Raw genomic sequence first — 25,477 nt, 5'->3', positions numbered from 1 at the left:
GCAACGCTGGATCCTTAAGCCACTGAGCAAGGCCAGGGATCGAACCCGTAGCCTCATGGTTTCTATTCAGATTCATTTCCACTGCACCACGACAGGAATTCCTCAGGTGTGGCTATTAAAAAAAAAAAAAAAAGGAGTTCCCGTCGTGGCGCAGTGGTTAACGAATCCGACTAGGAACCATGAGATTGCGGGTTCGGTCCCTGCCCTTGCTCAGTGGGTTAACGATCTGGCTTTGCCGTGAGCTGTGGTGTAGGTTGCAGACTCGGCTCGGATCCCGAGTTGCTGTGGCTCTGGCGTAGGCCGGTGGCTACAGCTCCGATTCAACCCCTAGCCTGGGAACCTCCATATGCCGCGGGAGTGGCCCAAGAAATAGCAACAACAACAACAACAAGACAAAAGACAAAAAAAAAAAAGTAGAGATTATCATGAGATATAAAAAATTTTAGGAGTTCCTGTTGTGGCTCAGTGGTTAACAAAACTGACTAGGAACCATGAGGTTTCGGGTTCAATCCCTGGCCTTGCTCAGTGGGTTAAGGATCCGGCGTTGCCAAGAGCTGTGGTGTAGGCTGCAGACGAGGCTCAGATCCCGCATTGTTGTGGCTCTGGCATAGGCCGGTGACTATAGCTCTGATTGGACCCCTAGCCTGGGAACCTCCATATGCCGCAGGAGCAGCCCTAGAAAAGGCAAAAAGACCAAAAAAATAAAATAAAATAAAAATTTTAGAAAGTGCTTAGAAGAAATTAAATTAACATAGAAATTAAGTGAACTAAGGTTTATTCCAAGCTGCAAAAAAATTATATGTAAAGAAACAACAAATGAAATCTATGACAAAAAAAGAGAAAACCTCTTTTAGGAGTTCCCGTCGTGGCGCAGTGGTTAACGAATCCAACTAGGAACCATGAAGTTGCAGGTTGTATCCCTGGCCTCGCTCAGTGGGTTAAGGATCCCGCGTTGCTGTGGCTGTGATGTAGGCCGGCAGCTACAGCTCCGATTTGACCCCTAGCCTGGGAACCTCCATATGCCATGGGTGCAGCCTTAGAAAAGGCAAAAAGACAACAAAAAAAAAAAAAAAAGAAAGGAAGAAACCCCCTTTTAATGTCCCCCCTTTTTCTTTTGCTTCTTTAGGGCCACACCTGTGGCATATGGAAGTTCCCAAACTAGGGATCAAACTGAAGCTACAGCTGCCAGCCTACACCAGAGCCACAGCAACAGGGGACTCCAAGACAAATCTGCTACTTTGCAGCTCACAGCAACACTTGTTCTTCAACCCACTGAGCAAGGGCAGGGATGGAAGCTGTATCCTCATGGGTACTAGTGGGGTTCCTAACCTCCTGAGCCACAAGAACTCCCTAATGCTTCCTTGAACAGGCACCATGTAGTGAGAGGAACTTACTTCTTGCTCTACGTGCCCTCTCCCTATTTAATATGATTATTAGATAATCAAAATATCGGGTAGAGTTTCCTGTGTGACAGGGCATGTCCCCACTGGGCACTCAGTCCATATACCCCAAACTCCTGTCTATTCCCCCCTCTACCCCCGCTTTGGTAGCCATTAAGTTTGTTTTCAAATTTTGTGCATCCGTTGTTATTCTGCAAATAAGATCATTTATTTATTTATTTATTTTGGTCTCTTTTTGCCTTTTCTAGGGCTGCACCCACGGCATATAGAGATTCACAGGCCAGGGGTCCAATTCAAGCCACAGCCTCTGGCCTTCACCATGGCAACGTCGGATCCTTAACCCACTGAGCGAGGCCAGGGATTGAACCCTCAACCTCATAGTTCCTAGTCGGATTCGTTAACCACTGAGCCACGACGGGAACTCTGCAAATAAGATCATGTAAAAAGCTCTTTTTGGAGTTCCCGTCCTGGCTCAGTGGAAACAAATCTGACTAGTGTTCATAGGGACACAGGTTTGATCCCCGTCCTCGATCAGTGGGTTAAGGATCGGGCATTGCCGTGAGCTTTGGTGTAAGCTGGCAGCCGTAGCTCTGATTCCACCCCTAGCCTAGAAACCTTCATATGCCAAGGGTGTGGCCCCCTCCCAAAAAAAAGGAAAAAAAAAAGAAAAAAAAAAACAGCTGTTGTTGCCAGCAGGTTTCTTGCATTTGTGCTCTTGAGTTGTCTCCAAGTGGGCAGTGGCTTGATGTGGGATTATGACCTAATCTCAAAACTAAACTAAAATACACTAATTCTGAAAAAAAAAAACCTTCATTTTTAAGAAATTGTAAATTTCACTGTTCAGTCTTTAATTTTCCCAATGTGTCTTGCCTTTTAAAAGCCTTTTTTGGATAAGCAATGAGATCCTGGGAACTATATCTAGTCACTTATGATGGAGCATGATAATGCGAGAAAAAAGAATGTATATGTGTATGTGTGACTGGGTCACCTTGCTGTACAGTAGAAAATCAACAGAACACTGTAACCAGCTATAATGGAAAAAAAATAATTAAAAACAACAAAAAACACACTTTAAAGCAGGTATAATGGAAAAAATAAAAATCATATAAAAGAGAAAAAAAAGCAAAAAAAAATCACTTCTGGAGTTCTTGTCGTGGCCTGGCAGAAGAGAATCCGATTAGGAACCATGAGGTTGCAACTTGATGGCCTCACTCAGTGGGTTAAGGATCTGGGATTGCCATGAGCTGTGGTATAGGTCACAGACGCAGCTTGGATCTGGTGTTGCTGTGGCTGTGGGGTAGGCCGGCAGCTGTAACTGATTCAACCACTAGCCCAGGAGCTTCCATATGCCTCGGGTGCAGCAGTGGCGCAGTGGTTAACAAACCTAACTGGCATCCATGAGGATGCAGGTTCGGTCCCTGGCCTCACTCAGTGGGTTAAGGATCTGGTGTTGCTGTGAGCTGTCGTGTGGGTGGCACATGAGGCTTGGATCCTGCGTTGCTGTGGCTGTGGTATAGGCTGGTGGCTATGGCTCCAACTGAACCCCTAGCCTGGGAACCTCTATATGTCGCAGTACTGCCCTAAAAACACAGAAAGACACAAAACAAACAAACAAAACTTTTTCTTCCCAGTTTTATTGAGATGTACTTGAAATACTTCATTTAGGAGTTTCAAGGGGCATAATATAATGTTCTCATGTACATATGTTGAAATAATTGGTGCAACAAATTCATCAAGCATCCGTCATTCCCTAACGATACCCTAAAAAGAGAAAGCAAGGAATTCCACAGTGGCCGTGGGTTAAGGAACCGCTCTGTGTTGTCACTGCTGTGGCTTTCATTGCAGCTTTGCGGGGGGAGTTCAGGCCCTGGCCAGGGAACTTGTGTATGCCTCGGGTGCAGCCAAGGGAGAGAAAGCCAAAAAATAATTTTTTTGCAGTATCTGCTGAGGCACAGTGCGTTAATCCAACTATAGGAGTTCCCGTTGTGGCTCAGTGGTTAACGAATCCGACTAGGAACCATGAGGTTGCGGGTTCGATCTCTGACCTCGCTCAGTGGGTTAAGGATCTGGCGTTGCTGTGAGCTGTGGTGTAGGTCACAGATGCGGCTTGGAGCCTGCGTTGCTGTGGCTCTGGCGCAGGCCAGCAGCTACAGCTCCGATTCGACCCCTAGCCCAGGAACCTCCATATGCCCCGAGAGCGGCCCAAGAAATGCCAAACAAACAAACAAACAAACAAAAAACCCACAACGCTGGAGTCCTGAATTGAATTTTATTTGGGGCAAAATGAGGACTATAGCCCAGGAGACAGCATCTCAGATCGCTCTGGAGAACTGCTCTGAAAAGGTAGTGGGGGAAGGTCATTACATATGAGATTGGTTTAGGGGGATACACGCAAACAAACACACGCTGTTGCAGAAGGTTGCTGCTAGTCTCCTGAAAGATTCTACGGGTAGCAGACGGCTTCATCAATGATTTCATGTTTTTCTAGAAAGGAGGAAATGCAAGAATTTGGGCTAAAAAAAATTTGTTTTTTTCAATTTCTTGGGCCGCTCCTGCGGCATATGGAGGTTCCCAGGCTAGGGGTCGAATCAGAGCTGGAGCCGTCGGCCTCCGCCACAGCCACAGCAACGCGGGATCTGAGCTGTGTCTGTAACCTACACCACAGCTCACGGCAACACCGGATCCTTAACCCACTGAGCAAAGCCAGGGATCTAACCCGCAACCTCATGGTTCCTAGTTGGATTCGTTAACCACTGCGCCTCGACGGGAACTCCTGAATTTTCTTGAGAAGCCTAATATATGTCTGCTAAAGGTATTGCCACCCTCATGACATCTTTGAAATCTCTCACCTGGAGTTCCCGTCATGGCGCAGTGGTTAACAAATCTGACCAGGAACCATGAGGTTTCAGGTTTGAACCCTGGCTTTGCTCAGTGGGTCAAGGATCTGGCATTGCCGTGAGCTGTGGTGTAGGTTGCAGACACGGCTCAGATCCTGCTGTGGCTCTGGTGTAGGCCAACGGCCACAGCTCCGATTAGACCCCTAGCCTGGGAACCTCCATTTGCCGCGGGAGCGGCCCAAGAAATGGCAAAAAGACAAAAAAAAAATAATAATAATAAATAAAATACCTCTCACCAGTATGGATTACCTGATGGTAAATTAAGGTTATTTAAGGATTAGCCACACTCAGGACCTATGTAAGGTTTCTGTCCAGCACGAGTTCCTTTCTCTCCTTTTGGCTAGGCCTATGGCATGCACAAGTTCCTGGCCAGCAATTGAACCCGCCCCACAATGGTGACCCAAGCTGCAGCAGTGACCCAGGAGATGTGGCAGTGCTTAGTCATCCAGCAGCCATGCTGCTACAAGGACACCAAAGACTGAGTGCTAGGCTAGTAGAAGGGGCAGGGGACTGGCCAAGTGACCCATGACACCCTGCGCTCCACCCCCTCGACTTCCTGTTATGTGGAAATGGCACACCTCCTACTTCTCTCAGTCACTGATGGCAGGTGCTCTGTCACCCACCAAGAAACACTGCTCAACCTGAGAAATACACGATTATTCTTTTGTGATGGTTATAACATGGAGCCTTTCAGAAAGAATCTTAAATTTAAAATCTTGTGACTTTTTTTTTTTTTTTATCTTTTTGCCATTTCTTGGGCTGCTCCCTCGGCAAATGGAGGTTCCCAGGCTAGGGGTTGAATTGGAGCTGTGGCCGTTGGCCTATGCCAGAGCCACAGCAACGCAGGATCTGAGCCGCATCTGCAACCTACACCACAGCTCACAGCAACGCAGGATCTTTAACCCACTGAGCAAGGCCAGGGATTGAACCCGCAACCCCATGGTTCCTAGTCAGATTCGTTAACCACTGAGCCATGACGGGAACTCCAAAATCTTGTCTTTTTATTTTTTATTTATTTTTTGCTTTTTTAGGGCCACAGCTGCGGCATATGGAGGTTCCCAGGCTGGGGGTTCAATCAGAGCCACAGCGGCTGGCCTAGGCCATGGTCACAGCAACGTGGGATCCGAGCCGCATCTGTGACCTACACCACAGCTCACGGCAATGCCAGATCCTCAACCCACTGAGCAAGGCCAGGGATCGAACCTGCAACCTCATAGTTCCCAGTCGGATTTGTTTCTGATGCACCACGACAGGAACTCCCGAAATCTTGTGACTTTAAAACAATTCATGAAAACACTCCCTTGTTGATGAGTTAGATCTGTTTAGCACATGTTGCCTTGAATACAGACGTGTGAACAAAATATAGCGGAGCGTGTCAAATGTTCAGAACATTAGGTTGTTGTATTATGGGAGTAAGGAATCAAGTGTAACATGTATAATTAAAATTACCTGTCTCCACGACCATGTAACCTACTGATCTATGAACTTATACATTCCAGCAATCTTTATTTTATCTTATTTTATTTGCTTTTTAGGGCCACACTTGAAGCCGATGGAAGTTCCCAGGAGAGGAGTCGAACTGGAACTGCAGCTGTCAGTCTACACCCCAGCCACAACAATGTGGGGTCAGAGCCTTGCCTGTGATCTGATCTACATCACACCACAGCTCACAGCAAGGCTGGATTCTTAACCCCCTGAAGCTAGGGATCGAACACACATCCTCATGGATCTTAGCTGGATCTGCTATTGCTGAGCCAAGATGGGAACTCCCCATTCCAGCAATCTTGACTGCACTCATTAAATTGAATTCGATCCTTCTGTGAGTTGGGAATAACTTGCAACTGATCATTTAGGAGGCAATACAATCAATAGCCTGCCTTCAAATAGTTTGTTTCTCATAAGGGAGAGCCAGAAGTAATTAAATATTATGATAAGAAGAGCAATGAAAGCACACAGGTATACTGATGAAATGACATGGTGTCTTAACTAAAACAATGTGTTGAGAAATGCTGGCGTGATAAGGAGATATGTGAACAAAATTATCAATTAACTGAAGAGTCATTCAAGTGCAATGGGTCCATGAGGTTAAGACCATGAGTTCTCATTGTGGCCGAGCAAGTTAAGGAACCAATATTGTTTCTGCGAGGATGTGGGTTCGATTCCTGGCCTAGCTCACTGGGTTAAGGATCTGGCACTGCCGTGAGCTGTGGTGTAGGTTGCAGACACGGCTCGGATCTGGTGTTGCTGTGGCTGTGGTGTAGGTTGGCAGCTGTAGGTCTGGTTTGATCCCTAGCCTGGGAACCTCTGTAAGCTGACGGTGTGGCCCTAAAAGCCAAAAAAAAAAAAAAAAAAAAAAAAAGAAGACAATAGAGTTTCACTTGTGGCACAGCAGGTTAAGGATCTCATTGTCACTGCAGGGGCTCCGGTCACTGCTGTGGTGCAGGAACTTCCACATGCCAGGGGCGCAACCAAATAAAAAACAAAACCAAAAATTACACTGTGAGCCTGCTTGGTGGTCAAGCCCCCAACAAAACAAAGACACTCTGCGGAAACTTGATATTCCAAGGTTCCAGTGAGCACCTTCCTGGAGCACAGGACAAATTACTAGCAAGGATGTGGAGAAAAGGGAACCCTTTCCATCAGGTGGTGGCAATGCAAACTGGTGCCACCACTGTGGAAAACTGGAAAGACTTGTCTCAGGAAATTAAAAATAAGAACTAGTTTATGACCTAGCAGTTCCACCCCTGGGTATATGTGAGAAAAAAGCACAGGGGTATAAAAGAGGGGACAGTGGAATAAAACACACACACACAAAGAAAAAGAAAAAAATAAAACAGGTGACAAGATTTTTTTTTTCTTTTTAGGGCCACACTGCAGCATATGGAGGTTCCCAGGCTAGGGGTCGAGTCGGAGCTGCAGCTGCCGGCTTATGCCACAGTCACAGGAACATTGGATCCTTAACCCACTGAGCAAGGCCAGGGATCGAACCTGCATCCTCATGGGTCCTAGTCAGGTTATTAAGCATTGAGCCATGAGGGGAACTCCAGGGATATGATTTTTGTTTGCTTGCTTGTTTGTTGGCCATGACCATGGCATGTAGAAGTTCCCAGGTGGGGGATTGAACGTAAGCTACAGCAACGACTCAAGCTGCTGCTGTGACAATGTCAGCTCCTTAACCTTCTGTACCACAAGGGAACTCCTGAGTTTTTTTAAACTGACAAATAGCCTAATTATGAGGAAAAATACGCACTTTAGTGAAAATGGGTAAAAAATGCCTTTTGCTCTGAGTCTGAACATTTGATAGATTTAATGAATGTTCAGTGGTATCTACACAGAAAATGCTGATGGTCTGTTGACTGTGGTCAGAATAATTTCCCTCCTCATTTGGAAAAAAAAACCAAAACGACTATTTAGGAGTCCTGGTTGTGGATCCCTGGCCTTGCCCAGTGGGTGAAAGGATCTGGGGCATTGCAGTGAGATGTGGTGTAGGTAGCAGACATCGCTCGGATCCTGAGCTGCTGTGGCTGTGGCACAGGCTGGCAGCTGCAGCTCTGATTGGACCCTTAGCCTGAGAACTTCCATATACCATAGGTTCGGCCTTTAAAAAATGAAAAGAAAAAGAAAAACAAAAACCTACTTAGAAGTTAAATCGAAGTAGGCTTCATACCAGTGTGGGGTGGTGGTGGTGGGAAACATGTCTCAAACAGTATGCACCTTTCACGGATCTCATGGGATATTTTTCTACTTTTGTAGAAAATATTTTGGTGAGGGCTGAGAGAAACATTCTCATGCTTCTGAAAGGGAGAATTTCTCTTGTATATTGTTCATTCTTTCTGTGTATTTTATTTTATTCTTTTGGGGCTGCTCCTGCCAGGGATTGAAACCATACCATATGAGGAAGTTCCCAGGCCCAGGGACAGACACCATGACGCAGAAGGGACCCAAGCCACAGCAGTGACAAGACTCCGATCCTTAACCTGTTGCACCACCAGGGAGCTCAGTACATTGTTCCTTCTTGAAACTCTCTAAAATTCATCTTTTCTAATTATGTTACTGAGTGATTCAAACAAAAAATTTGTATCTTTTTAAAATTTTTATGCCTTTTTTTTTTTTGTCTTTTTAGGGCTGTGTCCATGGTGTATGGACCTTGCCTGGCTAGGGGTCAAATGTTCCCGCTGGCCTATGCCACAGTCACAGTAACACCAGATTCAAGTCAAATCTGCAGCCTACACTGAAACTTGGAGCAGTGCTAGAACCTTAACCTACTGAGCAAGGCCAGGGATCAAACACACATCCTCATGGATACTAGACAGATTCTTAACCCACTGAGCCACAATGGGAACTCCCCTGCCCCTTCATTTTTAGAGACCACATAAAAAGCCTGCAGAAGAAACTGAGTGCAGCTACTACCCTGTCCCTCTTTGGCAGTGTTCTATCACTTAAAAACACTCCCCTTGCTTTCTTGACCTCCCCGTCTCCCGTCTGAAATCCTTCTGGGAGAAGACAAGAACCTATTCTCTGAGAACAAAATCACTAGTTTTCCTCTCTTTCTCTCCCAGCACCATGTTTCTCTGTTGCCCAAGGTTCCAACTGGTTTATCCTCTTTCCCCATTCCAGGTCTGGAAGGTGCCCCAGCATTGATATCCCCCCTCCTACTGCAATCCAGGGCCCCTCTCCCTATGTTGTTCCTCGATCCCTGCAGATCCTGTTTTAATTATTTCTGTATTATATCACGTGCAAGACTTTCAAGGCTTAATTTCCCCCCCACGCCTTTTTTTTTTTTTTTTGCTTTTTTAGGGTTCCATCTGTGCCACATGGACGTTCCCAGGCTAGGGGTCGAATCGGAGCCACAGCTGCCGCCACAGCAACTTGGGATCCAAGCCGCGTCTGCGACCTAAACCACAGCTCATGGCAACACCAGATCCCGGACCCAAGGAGCCGAGGCCAGGGATTGAACCTGCATCCTCATTCAGAAAAAGGACCACCAGACCACTGAACACCAGGTTTGAAAACAAGGCAAGTTTGACTCTACCCTGATCCTAATCTTCCGCCCTATTCTCTACTCCCAAATTACAAACCCACATCCAAATCTCCCCTGGGGCGGGAGGTGAGGGGGAGGGGAGGGCTACAATCTTTAGGACATTAGCTGGCTGTGACCCTCCTTTGCCAGGCAAAGAAATAAAGCTATTTTTTTCCCCTCCTTCACCCAAAACTCTGTCTTGGCTGGACAGAGACCGCGTTCGGGCAACAGAAGGGAAGGGCTGACCACAAGAGGAAGCTTGCGGAGCAGAAAGACGGGTCTGAGGAGGACAGAGGGACTGGGAGGGAGGGCATCGCAGGAGGGCGGGCTCCAGAGTCCTGGGACCAGGGCATGGACACGACTCTCCAGGAACGGAGGGCGCGGCTAGGGGTGAGGATCGAACTGGGAAGAGGACTTTGTAAGGGGGATGAGGGGTGCGGAGGTAGTAAATGGTTTTACGCAGACAGCGTGGAGAACTGCAAGGGCTACAAGCACCGGAGGCACAAGGGGCAAAGGCAGGGACCCACCCTGAGCTCACTCAAACTCAGAGGAAAAGATACCTGAGCTGTAATGACGTCGTCAGGATTTACACTGGCGGAGGACTGGCTGCTGGGGTTTAAACTAGGCAGTTTTTCCCAATATCCTGAGAAGAGTATAAGGAGAACACCGAATTGAGACCTCCACCGGAAAAGAGAAACATCTCACAGTGATCTAAGCTTACTGGACTCCTTTTCCGGTTCAGGAGGAAAGGGGACACACAGGGAAGAGGCGGGGCTTCGGCGACCGCGCTACAGGCGAGGGGCGGGGCGATCGAGGGGCGGGGCGAGGGGCGGGCCCAGGACAGTCCAGGAGCAGGGGCTCCTTAAGGTTCTTTCCCAACACCTTGACCTGCAAACCTTAAGTGACCATCTGTAAGTTTTAAGGTAAAGGCTTAAAATTATGTGGCCCTTACATCGGAAACTAAGATGTTTCCTCTCAAAATGAAATTGGTTTTAGTAAAAAGCTGTTTTGCCAGCAGCTTGCTTGCATGTCCTGCGAGGAAGCGGGAAGCAAATCAGAGATCTGGAAGCTTGGGTTTTCCAAGTGGTTCCGGTGGAGAAATGGTTGGGTCCAGGAACATTTTCAACAATTTAGAATTCATTTAAACAGCTTAAAGAAATAAGAACTAGACCGTTCTCTGTATTACAAACTAGAATGAGACATACAAAACTCTCCCTCAATAATTGGTGCTTTTTCATATTCACACCCTATAGATCAGCGTTTCTGTTTCTGTTCACATTCAACCAAGAGGCCAAAATCAACACTGTGCTTAGTTCTAGAGACTCAGAGACAAGACCTGGGGTCTGAGACTAGAGGACTTCGGAATGTGAAAGTTTATCCCCCCATCACAGAAATAAGATGGTGAGGCACAGGCAAATTTTTATGAAAGGGATGAAAGATCGTTAAATTCTGTCACCTAGGGAAGAGAAGTGCATGTAAACAGCACACACATGCGGATGAGCTGGGTGTTATGTTTAAACGCCTCCCATGCAGACCCACCTGCTGCAACATCTGCATGTAATCCTGCAGTGAGCACTCATTGAGGATGTATTGAACCTAAACTAGTGCACAGTAACTGAGCCAAATGAGCCCAAAAAATTATCCCCCCCCCAAAAAAATCTTTCTTCCACATAAACACTGTTGGGAAAAATATAGTTAACAAAAATTTCCTGACCTGAGTTTTTCCTTCATGAATGTAAAATGGAAAAAAAAAGTTTTATTACTGAATAATCATGAAACCGATTGTGATAAGGAACACAGGCAACACTAATAGATTGCAAAGACACAAAGAAATCCCCTCCTTTTTTGCAACCTACTCCCTGCATGTTTCCAAAATAAATAACAACTAGGACGGAAGTAAGAGGACTTCAAAGCACCATTGGTTATCCCCAGTTCATCATAACATTATTGGGTATAGGGATGATCACTATTAGCCCCATCAATTTTATACAGAAAGAGAAAAAAATAACATCTTGTGCCGTGGTTAGTAAATCAGAAGTATTTTCTGAATTCATTAGGGACCTATTAGCTTATGCTCCTTTTATGCATAATTTGTCTACAATAAAATGCACAGGTTTGATCCCTGGCCCCAAAGCGTCCACATGATGAGGGTGTGGCCATAAATAAATAATATTTTTAAATAAAGATAAAATAACATTTTAAGTGTTTACCCTTAAGTAAATAGATCCTGTAGTTTCAAAGAAATCCTATTTAAGTCTCTACTGCTCTATAGGAAATTCTTACGGTAGCTTCCCTGATTCTGAACATCCCTCGGTTATAATATAACAGGTATATTAATATATTATATTTTCATATTAAATTACCATGTGGAATTGATAAGACCATTCATCAGAAAGGAACAGCAGGAGTTCCCGTCGTGGTGAAGTGGTTGACGAATCCGACTAGGAACCATGAGGTTGCGGATTCGGTCCCTGCCCTTGCTCAGTGGGTTAACGATCTGGCGTTGCCGTGAGCTGTGGTGTAGGTTGCAGACGCAGCTCGGATCCCGCATTGCTGTGGCTCTGGCGTAGGCCGGTGGCTACAGCTTCGATTCGACCCCTAGCCTGGGAACCTCCATATGCCTCGGGAGCGGCCCAAGAAATAGCAACAACAACAATAACAACAACAACAAAAAGACAAAAAAAAAAAAAGGAACAGCAATTTCACAAAACATGAAAAGCCTTAGGGCTCTTTCATTTCTTTCACGCTTGGTATTTTGGCCCTCGGTGTTAACTTCTGGTTTGTAGTAGTTTTGAGCTCATGTAGTTATGAGGCTTCCTTCCTCAAGTGAAGAGAGCATCATGTTAACAGGACAATTTTAGTGAGGTTATTTACAAACATCATGATAAACCAGTTGGAAGTGTCAAAACTGAAAAGCCATGGTCAACTGACTGTAGTTAGACAAAGAGAGTAATACATATGTAGTGGAATTAAAACTAAGTGGATATTCTAATGGAAGAGACAATATATACTGAAAGAAAGGAAGGTAATAATTTAGGAAGGGAATTTTTTTTTTCGTCTCTTTTTGGCTTTTTAGGGCCACGCCCATGGCATATGGAGGTTCCTAGGCTAGGGGTCGAATCAGAGCTGCAGCCACCGGCCTACGCCAGAGCCACAGCAACACCGGATCTAACCCACATCTGTGACCTACACCACAGCTCACAGCAACACCGGATCCTTAACCCACTGAGTGAAGTCAGGGATCGAACCCTCAACTTCATGGTTCCTAGTCAGATTCGTTTCTGCTGTGCCATGACGGGAACTCCTAGGAAGGGAATTCTTGAAATCAAGATTTAAAAGATTACTGGAAATAATGAGTTCTCCTTTCGAACCTTGTCTTTGGGAGGTTAAGGTGAGTGTGAAAAAAGAAAAGTCACTGAAAGTGTACTTCTCACCTTTTTACAAGCTTTGCTCTGTGTAACAAGTATTACTCAATTCTCGAAGGCTTACAACAACAAACATTTATTGCTTCCTCATATTATATCATTATTCACCTTTTATGTGTTTCTATAATTCAGTTCTGACATTCAGGGTAAAATCTCAGTCTATCCAAGACAATTCTTGCAGCAGGGAGAAGAGAAAGCAAAAACTCCGGAAGCTTCCATTTCAAGTTGAATTCTGCCATTCTGCGCACACCACACTGGCCCGGGCACTTGAAAGGCCAAGTGTGCCTAAAACGGGCAAGGAAGAGAGGTCGTATTAAAGGGAGGGAAGGGTTGCCTAAGTCAAGTGGCCAAGCTTGTTATCACTGGACAGACAAGCATTATCTCACTGGCAGGTGATAAATGATTGGAAATAATATGACAATATATGATAACTGCAGCTTCTATAACCAAAATGATTGTTCCCGCCTTTGTTGACACGAAATAAAATGAAAGATATGAAATAAAATAGGGGCGCTCCTGTCATGGCTCAGCGGAAATAAGTCTGACCAGTATCCACGAGGATGCAGGTTTGATCCCTGGCCTCGTTCAGTGGGCTAAGGATCCCGTGTCGCTGTGGCTGTGGTGTAGGCCAGCAACTACAGCTCCGATTGGACTCCTAGCCTGGGAACCTCCATATGCCAAAGGTGTGGCCCTAGAAAGACAATAAATAAACAAATAGGGAGTATCATTGCAGAATCTGCAGACACTGTAGAAAAGAACAATTAAAAATCTACAGAATTTGGGAGTTCCTGTCGTGGCACAGCGGAAACAAATCTGACTAGGAACCATGAGGTTGCAGGTTCGATCCCTAACTTCCCTCAGTGGGTTGAGGATCCAGCGTTGCCGTGAGCTGTGGTGTAGGTCGAAGATGTGGCTCAGATCCTGCATTGCTGTGGCTGTGGCTGGCAGCTGTAGGTCAGATTTGATCCCTAGCCTGGGAACCTCCACATGCCATGGGAGCAGCCCTAAGAAGTAAAAAAAAAAAAAAAAAAAAAAAAAAAGTCTACATAATTTGGAGTTCCCACTGTGGCGAGATGGGATCCACAGAGTCTCTGAGGCACCAGGATTCAGGTTCAATCCCCGCCCTGGCACAGCAGGCTAACGTTGCTAGGCTGCAAATATGGCCTGGAACTGATCCCTGGCCCAGGAACTTCATATGCGGTGGGGTGGCCAAAAAAGAATCTACAAAATTATAGTGAAAAACGAAAATGAAACGGACTGATTCCATGAAAAAAATAATTCACAACAAATTGCCAAAGTGAGACAGATCACTGAATTGCAAAAATAAACTTATAATTTGCAAATGCCCACCACCCAAAAAAGAACCCGGTAATCAGAGACAGTGGCTTGGAGAGTTTAATCTATTCCATAATAGGGCTGTTTCAGCATCTATTTGGTGTGGCCATGTGGCCCGCAGGAGTCTTGAGCTGACACTACTAGCCTTGGCCTTGACAGCACATCCTAGGTAACAGGATGACTCCCTGAACTGCCCTTGAAATAACAACACTTCCCATCACCCCAGGCCTTCCGAGTTCTTTTTTTTTTTTTTGCCTTTTTGTCTTTTCTTGGGCTGCTCCCGTGGCAGGTGGAGGTTCCCAGGCTAGGGGTCCAATTGAAGCTGTAGCCACCGACCTACGCCAGAGACAGCAACTCGGGATCTGAGCCGCGTCTGCAATCTACACCACAGCTCATGGCAATGCCGGGTCCTCAACCCACTGAGCAAGGCCAGGGATCGAACCCGCAACTTCATGGTTCCCAGTTGGATTTGTTAACCACTGCGCCATAATGGGAACTCCAATTTTTTAAAATTTTTATTTATGTTTTTAGGGTCGCACCCTCAGTATACGGAGGTTCCCAGGCTAGGGGTTGAATCAGAGCTGTAGCTGCCAGCCTACACCACAGCCACAGCAACACAGGATCTGAGCCGCATCTTCGACCTACACCACATCACATGGCACACCAGATCCTTAACCCACTTGAGCAAGGTCAGGGATCAAACCTGTGTCCTCGTGGATGCCAGTCAGATTCGTTGACCGCTGAGCCATGCTGGGAGCTCCCCAAGTTCTTCTTTGAATATGACTCCCATTCTCCCACTGAAGCTTACCAATTCCTACTTTTATTTTATTTTATGGTTTGTTTGACCAATCCAGCCTCAGCTCCAGACACTACAGCAGCCCATTCATGGACACTAATAAAAGGCCTGCCCTGTGTTCTCTGCTTGGATCCTGCCTGGACTTCTGACCTGCTGCCTCCAGTCTTACCTTACATCTCCTCCAGGATCTGTGAGTAACAAACGTCTCCAGTTCACTTTCCCTTGCAGTCTTTGTGTTGAGTTGTTGCTCAACAGTCGACACACAGAGGCTGTAGTTTATAAAAGCTAATGTAACAAAGTCACAACAATGGCCTCAGACAATTCGAATTTACAAAGAAAGACTTACAGTAATTCTATAGCATTTGCCTGTAAGCAAAGAACAGGAGGGAGCACTTGTCAACTAAATCCACGAGGTCAGTACCACCAGGATACAAAATTAGACAAAGTTAACAGAAAAAAAAGAAAGAAAAATAAACATAATGAACAAGTGAGTTGATGGAGTTTCGTGTGGCGCAGTAGTTAACGAATCTGACTAAGAACCATGAGGTGGCGGGTCCAGTCTCTGACCTCGCTCAGTGGGTTAAGGATCCAGTGTTGCTGTGAGCTGCGGTGTAGGTCACAGACGTGGCTCGGATCTCGAGTTGCTGGGGCTGTGGTGTAGGCCAGCAGCTACAGCTCCGATTAGATCCCTAGCTTGGGAACCTCCATATGCTGCAGAGCAGCTCTATAAAAGGCAAAAACAAACAAACAAACAAACACGAACGAGTGAGTTGATGTGAAGGAGTTCCCTGGTGGTCTAGTGGTTAGGATTTGGTGCTTTCACTGCTGTGGCCCAGATTCAGTATCTGGCCGGTGAACTTCCACATGCAGTGGGTATGTGGCCAAAACAACAAAAAATAAAAATAAAACAACAAATGCTAACAATGTCCACCCTCCTGTGGCTTTCCATCACACTCCTCACGATGGCCTACAAGACCACCCACGATCTGGCTCCTTGTTTAAAATAATAGGAGCTCCCATTGCGTTGCAGTGGAAACAAATCCGACTAGTATCTGTGAGGTTGCGGGTTTGATCCCTGGCCTTGCTCAGTGGTTCAAGGATCCAGCATTGCTGTGGTGTAGGTCACAGACTCAACTCGGATCCCCTGTTGCTGTGGCTGTGGTGTAGACCGGCAGCTGTAGCTCGGATTCTATCCCTAGCCTGGGAACTTCCACATGCCGTGGCCGCCCTAAAAAGACAAAAAACCCCAACAAAACGTAATAATCTCCACAAAGATTCAAAAATTCATCACAAGATTATCAGCAACAGAAATAAATCCTAGAAAGTATTGATATTAAAGATAATCCAAATGAAAATCAAGATCACTTATCAATAAAAAACACATTGTTCTGGGTGGGAACAAATCCTAAGCAGAGAATATTGGCTGTAAGTTGTCGTGCAACAAATAGGACAAATATTTTCTTTTTTTTTTTTTTGTCTTTTTGCCATTTCTTGGGCCGCTCCTGTGGCATATGGAGATTCCCAGGCTAGGGGTCGAAACGGAGCTGCAGCCACCAGCCTACACCACAGCCACAGCAATGTGGGATCCGAGCCGTGTCTGCAACCTACACCACAGCTCACGGCAACCCTGGATCCTTAACCCACGGAGCAAGGCTGGGGATCGAACCCGAAACCTCATGGTTCCTAGTCGGATTCGTTAACCACTGCGCCACGACGGGAACTCCACAAATCTCATTTTCTCTGCAAGATCCTCTGGCTCCGAGTGTGAATTCGTCACTGGGAACTGGCAGAGGGGCTGGCAGGAATTTGGCAAAGGAGACTGTCTCCTTGTCACAAACTGTACTTGGAACTTCAGGGTTTATCTCATTCACCCTTGTCATTTCACTCACTTCACTATGTTTCTTTCTTTTTTTTTTTTTTTTGTCTTTTTGCCATTTCTAGGGCCGCTCCCTCGGCATATGGAGGTTCCCAGGCTAGGGGTCCAATTGGAGATGTAGCCGCCGGCCTACACCACAGTCACAGCAATGCGGGATCTGTGCTCATCCGCAACCTACACTGCAGCTCATGGCAACGCCAGATCCTTAACCCACTGAGGAAGGTCAGGGATCGAACCCGCAACCTCTTGGTTCCTAGTCGGATTCCTTAACCACTAAGCCATGACGGGAACTCCATCACTTCATTACATGTTTCTTCAACTTAACGCATTTGATTTCCAAGAACCCGATACTAGCCAATTCCCACGAGAAAGATTTCGTGTTACCGTCTTGCCATTCCACCTCTTTCACTGAACAAAAGCCCTCAAGGAACCATTTTTCATGTTTATGGTTCAGCTCCTTGCCCTGTCATTGCCTTGTGTGCATTATGATGTCGCAAGAGATCCCCCAAAGACCCCTTGCTGTAAAACAGGAGAAAGATACGTGGCAGAAAAAAATATGGCTAAACATTTTATTAGAGTAGAAAAATAAACAATGTAACACACTGCTTACTATCACAATTTGAAATTGACATTTTAATAGCATGTGGGAAATTGCTCTTTGAATAAACTGCTTAGGATATGTAATAAACAATTTCAAACATTAATTTTCATTAAACTAGGATAAAAATATTTCTGGCCATTTATATAAATAGTATTTTACAAGCATTTTCAAGAATCGTATTTTCAAGAATCATACAATGGCATATATGCGTAGGCAGGAAAAGAAATGTAGTAAATTAACAGCATGAAGAAAAGTGTGGTTTTCCAAATCAAAAAGTCGGGAATTTCTACATGCATCATTGAATCATGTTGTTGTACAGAAGAAATCATCACATTATAAATCAACTGTACGTCAATAAAACTTTAAAAAATGAAAAAAAAATCAGGAATTTCAACAGTGAACAGTCAGGGTTTATTAAAGAGTCTGGTTCTTTTTTTTTGTCTTTTTAGGGATGCACCTGAGGCATATGGGAGTTCCCAGGCTAAGGGTTGATTCGGAGCTGTAGCTGCCAGCCTGCACCACAGCCACAGCAACACAGGATCCTAGCCAAGTCTGCAACCTACACCACAGCTCATGGCAACACCTGATCCTTAATCCACTGAGAAAGGCTGGGGATAGAACCCACATTCTCATGGATACTAGTGGTGTTAACTACTGAGCCAAGGGAACTCCTGATTCTATTTATTTATTTCTGGGGGTTTTTTTTTTTGCCTCTTCTAGGGCCGAACTTGTGGCACATGGAGGTTCCCAGGCTAGGGGTCTAATTGGAGCTGTAGCAGCCCGCCTACACCAGAGACACAGCAACGCAGGATCCGAGCCGAGTCTGCGGCCTACACTATAGCTCGTGGCAACACTGGATCCTTAACCCACTGAGCAAGGGCAGGGATCAAACTCAACAACCTCATGGCTCCTAGGTGGATTCGTTAACTACTGAGCCACAACGGGAACTCCCTGATTCTATTTTTTGATGTCTGTCTATTGACACCTTTTATTCTCAAAAAAATCCCTACTGTTCAGCCTATCTAGACAAGCTGATAAAAAAGCCTGAGGGCTCCTTCCTTTGAGACAATCTGGAAGTTCAAACCTTAAGCTTGGGAATCATTCTTTCTTTAGTAAAGAATCCTATTCCGGGAGTTCCCACTGTGGCACAGTGGGTTAAGAACTCAACTAGCATTCATGAGGATGTGGGTTTGATCCCTGCCCTCGCTCAGTGGGTTAAGGTTCGGCGTTGCTGTGAGCTGTGGTGTAGGTCGCAGATGAGGCTCAGATCCTGTGTTGCTGTGGCTCTGGCTGTGGCCTAGGCCAGCAGCTGCAGCTCTGGTTCAACCCCTAACGCAGGTGAGGCCCTTAAAAAAAAAAAGAAAACCTTAAGCGTATCCTCCACTAAGCCTCACCACCTAGTAATTCAATTTTTTGCTCAAGGTAACTGCTCTCTCTTCAATTCCAAGGACTAACTGCTCAGCAAACACGGATGCAAACACACCTATTCCCATGCAATGAAGAAAGTGACCAACGGTTCCTGCGCCCTTTTCCTACCACATAATCGGTCCCTAGGAAGCTGTCACTCTCAAGTCCAGTCCTTTAAGGTCCATCCTGCTCTGTCCAGTCTCTGGTGGGGCACCGTGTCCTATAACCTGTGGTGACCTGACCATAGACAAAGACCCTGAATGCAATAAAAATGATGAGTCCGATCAGAGTTTTATATTTTATCCTCTGCCCCCCGCAACTGCTACTTCACACACAACTGCATTTGGTAACACAGGCTCCTCATTTTCACAGGGAACTCGGATGGGAAGGTACCACCCCTCGAGAAGTCAGATCCTGCCCCTCACTGACTCCTGCCCCGGGACCATCGTCAAAGGCCTGTCGAGAAGGCCTGAGACCAAGAAACTTCAAACTTCAGGTTGAGGTGTTCCCGGAGTGGCTTGATGGTTAACGAACCCGACTAGTATCCATGAGGATGAAGGTTCGATCCCTGGCCTTGCGCAGTGGGTGAAGGATCTGGCGCTGCCGCGAGCTGTGCTGGAGGTCAGACGTGGCTCGGATCCCGCATGGCTGTGGTGTAGGCCGGCAGCTACAGCTCCGATTAAGACCCCTAGCCTGGGAACCTCCATATGCTGAGAGTGCAGCCCTAAAAAGACCAAAAAGAAAAAAAAAAAACACCCCCATAACTTTTTTTTTTTTTTATTTTCTAGGGCTGCTCCCGCAGCGTATGGAGGTTCCCAGGCTAGGGGTCGAATCGGAGCTGTAGCCGCCAGCCTGTGCCACAGCCACAGCAACGCCAGATCCGAGCTGCATCTGCAACCTGCACCACAGCTCACAGCAACACCGGATCCTTAACCCACTGAGCAAGACCAGGGATTGAACCTGCCACCTCATGGTTCCTAGTCAGAATTGTTAACCACTGAGCCATGACAGGAACTTTTTTTTCTCCCCATAATACTTAAGTATACGACAGGAAGAAGAATATATGTGTAAATGGCCTGTTATCTTCACTGTGTTTTCTATTAATCGAGTTTTATCAAAAAGGCTATACTCCTCTTTATACCTTTCAACCTGAAGTTTTAACATACTGTGACTTGTGATTCTGCAGTTAGGTTATGTCTCAGATTAATCTATGAGAACTAAGGCTCATTTATCCTGGTATGGATTCTGATATGCAGACTGATTGAAGAACTGGGCAAGGAGTTCCCGTTGTGGTGCAGAGGAAATGAACCCGACTAGTATCCATGAGGATGCGGGTTTGATCCCTGGTCTCACTCAGTGGGTTAAGGATCCAGCATTGCTGTGAGCCATGGTGTAGGTTACAAACATGGCTTAGATTCTGAGTTGCTGTGGCTGTGGCTGGTAACAGCAGCTCCGGTTTGACCCTGAGCCTGGGAACTTCCCTATGCAGCAGGTGTATCCTTAAAAAGCAAAAAAAAAAAAAAAAAAAAAAAAAGAATTGGGCAAAAAAATTTGCCAAACTTGGTGGTTCCTATTGTGGATCGGCAGTAACAAACCTGACTAGTATCCATGAGGATGCAGGTTCAACCCTGGCCTCGCTCAGTGGGTTAATAAGGATCTGCCATGAGCTGTGGTATAGGTGGCAGATGAGGCTCGGATCTGGTCTTGCTGTAGCTGTGGCACAGACCCGCAGCTACAGCTCAGATTCGACTCTTAGCCTGGGAACTTCCATATGCTGCAGGTGTGGCCCTAAAAAGCAAAAAAGAACAATTTTTTTTTTTACCTAATTCAATACATTTAGAAGCATTCTCCCTAATATGAGTTCTGTGATGAAATCTCAGGGGGCATCATTTCATCAAATTCTTCCCATGTTCAGTTAATCTCCATAGTTTCTGACCTGTATGAATTCTGTCACTACACCAAAGGTGTAGATAACTCGACCAAAACTTTTAGCAACGTCTGCAACACTGCCCTCCAAAATCAATCTTCTATGTTACTGTCATTGAATCTTCAGGTACAAGCCCTGGAACACACATTAGATTGTGTAGTTTCTCTTGAAGATGAATATTGAGGAGTCTAGTGAATTATGAGGCTGGGGTAAAGCCTCTGCCCACAGACTTGTGTGGTTCAGTGAGCTCTCCGCTGTTGCCTGAAACGTGACCTCAAAGTAAAGATTTTGCCCCCGTCACTGCATTTTAAAAGAATCACTCCAGTATGTTCTTATCTTGTGTTCTCGGGGTAAAAATCCTTGCCACACATGTCATAGTCCCATGCCTCAGAGTTCCCTGGTGGTCTAGTGGTTAGGATTCTGTGCTCTCACTGCCGGGGTTCAGGTTCAATCCCTGGTCAGAGAACTGAGATCCCACAAGGCAGTGCCATGCCCAGAAAAAAAAAAAAAAAAATCCTGTATCTAGTGACAAGTGAACACTAATTTGAAATGTTGCCATGTTCAGGACATCTGTCACGTTCTGCCCAGTATGGATTACCTGATTTTGGCGGAATGTGGGCCCTGAGTAAAGGTTTCTCCCATTCAAGGCATTTGTAAGGTCATCTCCAGAGTGAATTCTTTGGTGAGTAAATTCCTTATCTAAATGCCTGGTGCTTCTAAATACACCTCTCCGATTTCTCTCCAGGATGATTTTCTTCAATGATGCCTAAGATGAGGGCATTTGCTAACACCTTTGCTTCAATTCCCTCACCGACATGGAGTACCTGAGGCTAAGGCAGGCTGAAAAGGACACGGAGCGATTTGTCACTCATAGGAGTTGTCAAGTTTCTCTCCAGGATCAATTTTTGGTGGACCTTAAGCTGTGAATTTTGGCTAAGGACTTTTTGACACATTCGGAGTTCCCGCTGTGGCGCAGCAGAAATGAATCCCACTAGGAACCAGGAGGTTGTGGGTTCGATTCCCTCGCCTCACTCTGTGGGTGAAGGATCCAGCATTGCCATGAGCTGTGGTGTAGGTCGCAGACACGGTTTGGATCCTGTGTTGCTGTGGTGTAGGTCAGCGGCTGTAGCTCCGAATGGACCCCTAGCCTGGGAACCTCCTTATGCCGTAGGTGCGGCCCTAAAAAACAAACAAACAAAAAAAGACTGTGACACATTCAATGCATGAATATATTTTTACGGTTTCTGCCCAGTGTGGATTATCTGATGGTAAGTGAGGCTTGGCCACACTTGCGGCATTTGCATAATACCTCCCCACCATGAAGCTCCCATGAATCTGAAGTGTTAATTTTGGGAGCTCCCTGGTGGCTCCGCAGGTTAAAAAGCTGGCATTGCCACCGCTGTGGCTCTGGGTCCCTGCTACGGCGTGGTTTCAACCCCTGGCCCAGAAACGTCTACAGCCGAGGGCATGGGCCAAAAAAAAAAAAAAAAAAAGAGAGCGGCAGTGTCAACGTTGGGCGTTCTCTGTACATATAGTGGTTAGGACTCAGCGCTCTCAGCCCTGTGGCCAGAGTTCAGTCCCTGGTCTGGGAACTAAGAGGCCACATCACGCTGCTGCATGCCACAGCAAAAAATCCACAGAAATAAATATTAAAAAAAAGGAAGGGGCGATTTTGAAGGATGGCCTCCCCCCCATACATCACGTTAATATGGACCCCGTTATACGTGTTACCGGGTGTGCAGTGAGGGCTGAGCTGAGGGAGGGCGTTTCAACAGTCTTTACCTGCACAAGGTCTGGGCTTAGTGTGAACACTCTGATGCTTTGTGAGGTAGGCCTTGCGACTGAAGCAGCTGCCGCACTCAGAACACGCGTACGGTTTCTCCCCGGTGTGGACCCGCTGGTGGATGGTCAGATTTGAATTCCGATTGAAGACTTTGCCGCAGGCGTGACACTTGTAAGGCTTCTCGCCTGTGTGCACGCGCTGGTGGATTGTAAGGTAGGAGTTGTAGCTGAAGACTCGGCCGCACACATCGCATTTGCACAGTTTCTGGCCGGTGTGGGTTATCCGATGTCGCTTGAGGTTGGAGCTGTGATTGAAGATTCGGCCGCAGTCTTGGCACTGGTAGGGCTTCTCGCCCGTGTGAATCCGCCGATGGATGGCAAGGTAGGAGTTCTGGCCAAAGACTTTTCCGCACACGTCGCATTTATAGGGCTTATCTCCCGAGTGGATGGTTTGGTGCTGAATGAGGTGCGAGGCAAAATAAAAGGTTTTGCCACACTCGTTGCACCTGTAATGTTTCTCGCCGGTGTGGATTATCTGATGGCTCACCAGGGTCGATCTCTGACTGAAGACCTTGCCGCACTCGTGACACTTGTACGGCTTCTCCCCCGTGTGGATCTTCCAGTGACTCGCCAGGTTTCCTTTTTGACTGAAGGCCTTGCCGCACTCGTGACACTTGTACGGCTTCTCTCCAGTGTGAATTCTGCGGTGCTTCGCCAGGTAGGAGTTTTGACTAAAGACCTTGCCGCAGTCGCTGCATTTGTACGGCTTCTCCCCAGTGTGAATTCTCTGGTGGATGGCAAGGTAGGAGCTCTGAGTGAACGCTTTTGCACACACATCGCATTTATAGAAATTCTCGTTTGCTGGGATTCTTGGAGGTCCCGGGATGTGGGAGCCATGAGGAAGGGTTGTGACACCTTTGCTATGTTTGGAAGGCTTCTCCCCGCTATGAGTTCTCTGATGAAGTGCAAGGTCTGAATCTCGATGAAAGATTCTGCAACATACATCACAATTATATACTTTCTTTCCCGTATGGCTCACCTGACGTCGAGGGGGGTTCCAGCCCCGAGGAAATGTTTCCCCGCACGGATTATGTTTGTAAGGGCTTTCCCCGTGTTCCCGTTGCTCTCGTGCCAGCATTGAAGGGTGCAGAAGGTCCTGCTCAGGTGGACGAGGAATGCGGGTTTCGACACTGGGAGAAAAAGCCTGCAATGATGAAAATGAGGCACGGACGTTGACACGCTTGTCAGCCTGATTAACTTCAGCAAGAGTCTCTTCATTGTGAAAAATACGCAGTTCATCCCAAAAGCTTGATGCCAGTCTGTTTCCAATAGCGGCGCTTCTACCATGTCCATCTCCCTTATCAGGGAGATGTTCGTTATGGGTTGTAGGGTTTCCTCTGTCATTTCTTTCCTCATCGCTTTGCTGAGACTCAAAGGCATGTGTTTGAATTTCCCTGAGGTGAAAATGGTTGACTTCATTCCGTTCATGTCCTCCCAGCATCACTGCCTGGCATACGTCTCTGTCTGTGTGCGCCTGGGCTTGTAATTTCTTGATCACAGGTATGTGAGGGATCCCTACAAGATACAAGGAACCGTAAGTATACTATTCATTAGAACTCATAAGTATGTATTTCAAAGTTCCTTTTGTGGCTCAGGGGTTAATGAACCCGACTAGTATCCATGAGGGCATGGGTTCGATCCCTGGCCTTGCTCCGTGGGTTAAGGGTCCAGCATGGCCGTGAGCTATGGTGTGAGTCACAGATGTGGTTGGGATCCCGTGTTGCTGTGGCTGTGGTGTAGGCCGGCAGCTACAGCTCCGATTGGACCCCTAGCCTGGAAATCTCCATATGCTATGGGTGCAGCCCTAAAAAACCAGAGTCAAAAGACAAAAAAAAAAAAAGAAAAGTAAATATCTCATGTTAAATGCATGATATCACACCGAAATTAGTTCTTACACCAAACAGGGTTATGAAGCGTCCCAATCATATTATTAAAACCTTTATGAAACATAAAAGGAATGATTCTTTACTAAAGACAAAGTGATCAGAGGTAATCTGTCTAATTTTGGGGCATCCAACTTTCAAACAGCCTATGACAAAAACACATTGATAACAATTTAGCTATTGTTTGAAAGCTAAAACTTCTGTTAGCTATCACAGGACCCCAAAGCACATACCAATCACTATTAAATATACTGGTGCCTCATAATTGAGGAGAAAATAATATTATCCTATACATATACAGTGCATTCTTACTAAATGTAAATGCATGCTAAAAAACCCGACAATAACTAATCCATAACTGGCTTACTCAGTGAATAATCTCAACGAGTGGCAGGTTCAAAATGGGAACCAAATATAGGACAGAGGAAACGGAGAACTTTTTTTTTCTTTTTCAGCTGCCCCATGGCATATGGAGTTTGCAGGCCAGCCATCGAATCTGAGTCAGAGCTGCAGTCTTTACCGCAGCTGTGGTCACGCTAGAGCCTTCATCCACTGTGCTGGGCGTAACCAAATCCGCATCCCTGCCCCTGCCGAGAAACCATCCATCCTGCTGAGCCACAGCGGGAACTCCAAAATGGAGAATTTGATAAAACAGTTTTAAAAAACAACATGCTCTTCTAAATTCTTCGTGTAAAACTGTGTACCCACGAAGCAACATAAAAATTTCTGGAGAGTTCCCGCTGTAGCCGAGTGCTAACAAACACGACTAGTGTCCATGAGGATGTGGGTTGGATCACTAGTCTTGCTCAGTGGGTTAAAGATCCGGTGTTGCTGTGAGCTATGGTGTAGGTTGTAGATGAGGCCTGGATCCAGCGTTGCTGCGGCTGTGGCATAGGCCAGCAGCTGCAGCTCCGAATGCGACCCCTACCCTGCAAACGTCCATATGCAGTAGGTGTGGCCCTAAAGAAAAAAAGCAAAAATGTTCTGAAAGACCATCACCTCTAAACCACAATGAAATATTAATAAATGAAATAGTCTCCAGTTATATAAACAGCCAATAGATGGAGC

General features: G+C 46.2%; 1 protein-coding gene across 3 annotated transcripts in view; it reads right to left on the bottom strand.

The window, feature by feature from the left end:
* Nucleotides 1–21,870: 21,870 nt before the first annotated feature.
* LOC125132690 (zinc finger protein 665-like) overlaps nucleotides 21,871–25,477 on the bottom strand; it is a 49,087-nt gene continuing 45,480 nt past the window's right edge. For 2 of the 3 annotated variants that reach the window (XM_047790322.1, XM_047790323.1), the window contains exon 4: nucleotides 21,871–24,041. In XM_047790322.1, coding sequence (XP_047646278.1) covers nucleotides 22,453–24,041 — 1,589 coding nt within the window. In that variant the 3' untranslated portion in view covers nucleotides 21,871–22,452. The remainder of the gene's footprint in view (nucleotides 24,042–25,477) is intronic. The other variant, XM_047790324.1, reaches the window with a different exon arrangement.

Source organism: Phacochoerus africanus, chromosome 8, assembly GCF_016906955.1.
Source record: "Phacochoerus africanus isolate WHEZ1 chromosome 8, ROS_Pafr_v1, whole genome shotgun sequence".
In the NCBI taxonomy this organism is placed as follows: Eukaryota; Metazoa; Chordata; class Mammalia; order Artiodactyla; family Suidae; genus Phacochoerus; species Phacochoerus africanus.
This window is presented reverse-complemented; position numbering and strand designations above follow the sequence as displayed.